At 43.2% G+C, this 6,000-nt stretch overlaps 1 protein-coding gene across 2 annotated transcripts in view; it reads left to right on the top strand.

Moving 5' to 3' along the window:
• The first annotated feature begins 446 nt into the window (after positions 1-446).
• The window catches only part of LOC137185158 (MAM domain-containing glycosylphosphatidylinositol anchor protein 1), a 192,850-nt gene continuing 187,296 nt past the window's right edge, over positions 447-6,000 (top strand). For both annotated transcript variants that reach the window (XM_067593469.1, XM_067593460.1), the window contains exons 1-2: positions 447-1,818; positions 3,170-3,259. In XM_067593469.1, the coding sequence (XP_067449570.1) occupies positions 3,193-3,259 (67 nt within the window). In that variant the 5' untranslated portion in view covers positions 447-1,818; positions 3,170-3,192. The remainder of the gene's footprint in view (positions 1,819-3,169; positions 3,260-6,000) is intronic.

Genomic DNA, 6,000 nt, shown 5'->3' with positions numbered 1-6,000 from the left:
CAGACATTAACCAAACAAATATTCATCTGCAATTGATGTAAGGTTAACAAGTGGATTTGTTTCATGGTCACACTGATTTTTTTTTTTAATAAGCAGAGCTAATCACATAATAAATGATTTGGAAAAAATGGAAACTGGACAATTCAACGTCTATCTGTCTCTGTTAAATTCTGCCACATACAAGAGGCAATTTGTTTAACGACTTATACATAAATACATATTGCCATCACCACCATCACTGTATCATTAAATGAATAATAAACTTTATTTGAATATTTATGCAAAAGATGGGAAGTCAAACATAACCGCATTATAAAGGCAGTGAAATGGTTTACTCCTTTTCTTTAGTGACAACAGCTGTCTGATATTTTAAGCGTCTGTTTCATTCTGTGTTGCACACATGGAGCCACTGCTTTGTGATAAGCCAACATCTCTCATGCAGAAGGCAGAAATACAAGAGCCCTTTACACAGGGCAGACCCCATTACCACGCACAGTACATGCACTATACACACGCGCACTCTTATAGTGGTGATAAGCTGAAACACGCCCCCTTGTGGCCACACTGTAAAGAGAAAACCCGGCGGCCCAACTGTGGAGAAAGAGGGGGGGACAGTGTATGTGTGTGTGCGTGTTAGTGTGTGTGTGTGTGTGAGAGAGAGAGAGAGAAAGACAGAGAGAGAGAGAGAGACAATGTGTATGCGGGGTTGTTAAACAGTCAGTCTGTTTTTGCTGTCATAAATAATTGGTCCACGGGGAGGGGTGCTGGTAGTGGTGTTAAGGGCTCCTCCATTAGGCCCAAAAACTTTCGGAGCGCCTTTCATTTCTAATTGGCACCGACGATTGGTGGCACAGCAGCTGGCGAACTCCACCAAAGAGTCGACAACAGAGAAAAACACGAAAACCACTGCTGCCCCTTTGGTTCTTAAAGACATCCTGTGGCCCCCAAATGAGTAAAAAACCTATTTCAATGCAGGCGCAGAGTGAATGGGAGAGCGAGAGGGGGGTGGGGAGGAGAGGGGGGAGCAATGCTGTTCTTTTGACAACCTGTTCAGTGTGGAGCTGTGAGGCTTGGCCTGAGCGCATCTATGTGTAAGCCTCTGTCCTCCCTCCCCTCCTTCTCTCCGGCGCTCCATCCCTCTCTCTCTCTCTGTCTCTCTCTCTCCTCACAGACAGGGGCGGTCGTTCTCAGTCTGCGCACATATTCCACTTGGCCAGCATCACTTGGAGTCCACAGACACAGCGCTGATTGAACGAGCGGAGGGGAGCTCATTTTCAGAGCGCATGATTGTGTTATAGGGGCTTCACTAGACTGTCATGGTCAGAGGCAGATAGGGAGAGAGAGAGAGACATAGAGAAAGAGACAGTAAAGCCATTTCAACCACGCCTTTAAATAGTAAATAATCAAAAAAAGAAGAAACAGGTTCTGTTGGATTTTGCCCAACTAACCTTGCTTGAGTTTTTTTTTCAGAGGGAAAGTGTTTTATTTTCATCTTGGGGAAGAAGAGACTCTGTGGAATCCAGCAGCGGTGAGATTCAGCTGCCCGCGCCTCCGTGCGTAAAATAAAAGTTTAACACACCAAGGAGATTATTTGAGAGAACTGGGAGCCCGGAAAACTCTCCATCATACTCTCCGGGAATTGTAAAGCTGATACCGGACGCCCAGTGAAGGAGGATATATAACTTTTCAACACATCTGTGGAAAGACACGGAGGCAGGTTGTTCCAGGAGAGCGGTGGAATTCTCTTCGCGGAGCCGGGAGGAGTGCGCGCAGCGCCGGGTAGCAGACTGACCCAAAGGACGGCACTTCGGAGACAAGGTAGGATAGACAGGCAGCGGGGATTACACGCCTGCACAGAGACTACATTTTTTATGATTCATATTTACTTTATATCTTTTATTTGTGCGTTTTTAAGAATAAATGTGCACAATTGGGAATGTCTAAAAAGACAGACAGTGTTTAATTGTCCGCCGCTCTCAGAATCAAAGTTGATCACTTTTTGTTCTAATTACAGTTAATATTCCCCATTTGTGACACTCACATTTTGGCTCTACCCACCTGCCAGTCTTTAATTTGCATCAGTGATATCTCGTTTCATCCAGCCAATATAACGATCTGCCAGACTACATGTCAGTATGAGCAAGTCTCATGCAGCGCATCCTGACATTAACGCAGGGTATTAACTCACATGCCTGGTATAATGAAACTTTGATCACGGCCGCGCTGTATAATGCAACCTGTCAATGCAACCGACCCAGTCATTACAGAAATGTGAGGGCATGCGTCGGAAATGGAAATCCTCATTCGGTGAGAGAAGTAAGAGAGTCCATTAGCCCCCTTGAAACCAGCTGCTTTTCATCCTTTTCCTTCAGGTTTTCCACAGGTTATGGATTCACAAATACATCTTACAACAGCAACCCTGTGGTGTATTTTAAAGAGGATGCTACAGATAGCAAATAAAAAGTGTTTTTTTTTTCCTACTGGACCTTTCACCCTAATAATTATATTGATCTGAAGCAAAGGCGGTGTGTGTGTCTGTGTGTGGGTGTTTGAGGTGTCAAGTGCATGACCCCACTTGTTGTAGCTAATCCTCCAAGAATAGGCTACTGCAGTCTCAGTTCTCACTGGTCCTGACTCTCTGTACCCTTCACTCTCTCTACTGCCTCGGTGAGGAGAGGACAGTGGAAGTTTAGTCAGGCTAAACAGCGGGCAACTACAATCCTGTCAATCTCCAATCCTCTAACACACACGCACGCACGCACACACACAAACACACACACACACACACACACACACACGCACACACACACACACACACACAGTCCTGCTTGTAAGATTCCTATAATCCATGATTTGTGATTGAATTACCCTTTAAATTGAATGAAACGATGTCGGGTGTGCAGCGGGGGCTAAATTGTTCTGTAATATTATTTTCACGGCTTAAGAGGACATAGCCAAACATAAAAAAAGAAAGAATAAAAACAATTGAAACACACACAAAGGCTTAAAGTACCTCTCCTTCCTTTTTGATAATAATCATTCAGCTGTCGCCTCTTATTTATCACAGGAATTTGCAGGCTGTTCCCCTCTGTGCGCCCTGTTTTCACCCCCCTCTCCTCTTCCTCATCCTCTCTCTCTCTCTCTCTCTCTCTCTCTCTCTCTCTCTTAGGTTATGACGGAACTGAGCTGAACATGGAGCTTTTCTGGATTTTGTTATTTTCTAGCGCTTATCCTCTTACCTGGGGCCAAGGAGTTTACGGTAAGAGCGTGATATTTACAAATGCATCGCTGTTATTACATCAATACAATTCTTTATTAGTGCAGGCTGACTGAGCTCCACTGCAGCAGCTTCATGTTAATTTGTTATATTATTAGTCTATAACCCTAATTAAGGAGTATCTCCGTGCCACATAGTGTCCGCGTTTCAGTACGCACTAATGGGAGGCAGTATAATAACTGGTGTTTAAACTACTGCGAGAATAGCTTCAGGGAGATCGACAGCAAATTAACTTGAAGGGGAGATATTACCTCTTAGAAGTCACAAGAGGCAGCTGGGAAAACCTCCAGCCAATGCATTGGAGGGGAAACCCACCTAGTGTAAATCCAACCTAATTCCATTTTTAGGCTGACATAAATCTCTTATAGTGAAAATTCACATCATGCATCACAAGAAATAGCTGGATTAGTGTGATTAAACTTAAAATTATTGTTCAAGGGGTTAGGTTAAAAACTGAATGGGGTTCATATTTGGCCACAGTCAAACTTACAGTGCCACTACAGTATGTTCCATGCTTACTGAATGAACCGCACACACAGACACACAACAGGTTTCCGCAGGACGAGGATGAGAGACCTCTAAAATGTAGCTCTTCTTTGTCGGGTTAAACAGGACAGTCACACTGTGCTTTTGAGGATAAAGCGGAGATTTGTCCCCTCTTAAGGCTGTCTCACTGTACTACAGAGGCTCAGTTTCTTCGGCTACAGGCGCCCGGCCAGATATGCGTCATGTCCCTTAGGGCAAGGCAAACACACAAGCCGATCTGTCAGCTTTGATACTTTAGATTTTGATGTTTGAAGGCATGTGGCAGCCATTGAAAACAAGGTCTGTTTAGTCATAGTAGTATAGAGTGCTGTTGTCATAAGCAATCCTGCAGTCTGCCATCACACACACAGAAAATAAAGACAATCTGTTATTTGCTGAAGCATATAGACCCATGCAGGGGTCCCTGCTAACTAATCTGGCTTATACCACTCTTTTACCTAAGACTGCTGCTGAAGTATTAATGTAAAAGATTATAACCAACTTACACGGCAATTCTCAAATTGTATAGCCAATAATATTGTATGTATTTTTTTGCGACCTTACTATACAATACACAAGCTTTATGACACCCACAGCTGCAGACAGAGCAGTGTCTATGTACTGTGACAGTGCTGGATGAGGTCACAAAGTACAGACATTTTTTTTCCACTATCTGTTTATAGGAAATGTCAAACTAGGTCTTACAATGAAAAAGGATGTATGTGAGTTTTAGTAATATCACATATACTTATCTGGGGTCATTTTTTTATATGCGGGTGAAGGCCTCACCGGTTTTGATAAAGCCAAGATTTACCGTATATCTGTTTTGAACACTGTTATGTTTGTTCTAAAATGTTTCCAGGAGACATATATTAGATATTTGGAATGCAATATTTTAAAAATATAAGATATGATATAAGAAGAGTAATTTATGAATTGCCAGCAATCATTTTGTAGGTGTTTTTTTCATTCAGTTGTCTCCTGATGTAGTGTCTTCGAATCTATTTGCGTTGTCCTGCAGAAGGCTCACATCTCCGGTTTGCCCTTCTTCATTTTTGTCCTAATTTTTTTTTTCATAATAACTGTATGAAACAGTTTTGGGTTCTCTACAGGGTGATGCGCTGATTGTCATGAAAAATTTGTGCTTCAGTGCCTCATGGGCTCTGTCACAAATATGCAGCGGGTCGAAGCAGATGTAATGCCAGTGGTAGAGTCGGCAATTTGGAGTGATTCAGTGACAAAAAAAAAGATATTTTGTTGTCTTTTTCCCCCCGGTGTTGTGGAGTATTTGTCTTATGTGCAGCCTTTCAGACTCTGCTAAGGGAGGAGAAGTCCTAAAGCTTTGTGGGAATTGTACTGGCCAGCATTCACAGGGCCCCATATTCCCGGGTGGCTTGTGTGGTGGTGGTGCTCAGCTGTGTGTACCTGTATAACAACTGTTTCGTGTAGACAAACCATTATCACTAAAAAGAGTCATTCAGAAAGAACAGATCGTTTCACAATTTGCACAATTGCAGTAAACAACACAAGGAGGGAATATCGGGAAAAGAGCCAATGAGTTTGGCACGCTCGCTCGCTGTGTATGCAGATATGCATAAAATGGTTTCTCTCACTTTGGAATTGTTTAGCACTTGCTCTAGCAGACAGATGCGACTTGCTGTCCGTCGGGAGACGAACAGTGTAAGCGTGCCTGATTGATGTCAGCGCTTTGGACGGCTGTGAGGTTCATTTGTGTTTGGATGCGTGCGTTTTTGTCAGCGCATGGCTGTGAGTCTATGCGTGCAGGTGTTTGTGCTCGTGTCTGTGTGTGAGATCATGTGTTTGAGCTTGCAAACCTGGGAATTTGTGTGTTTCTGTGTGTGTATGTGTGTGTGTGTGTGTGTGAGTGGGATGTGTTTGTGCGGCAGACACACTTTTCTTCCCACTGCAACAGTTTGCTGTCTCAGCAGGGACTTGTGGATCAGTCACTGTTTCTCTTGCAGCAGTGTGGTATTGATTGTGCTTCTGTGAATTTTGATAGGTTGTCATAAAGCTTGTAACACCTGTCCATCAAATAGCAGCTGGACAGACAAGTGCACCAAGGAAATGCAGCGAGGAAAAAGGAAATCTGCACACCAAATGTTTTTCTCCCTGTGAGCTTTGCTCTACAAGTTTATTAAGATAGTTTTATAATATATCTTGTTTATTTGACAGTACAT

The sequence above is a fragment of the Thunnus thynnus genome, chromosome 1 (assembly GCF_963924715.1).
Source record: "Thunnus thynnus chromosome 1, fThuThy2.1, whole genome shotgun sequence".
Taxonomy (NCBI): Eukaryota; Metazoa; Chordata; class Actinopteri; order Scombriformes; family Scombridae; genus Thunnus; species Thunnus thynnus.
This window is presented reverse-complemented; position numbering and strand designations above follow the sequence as displayed.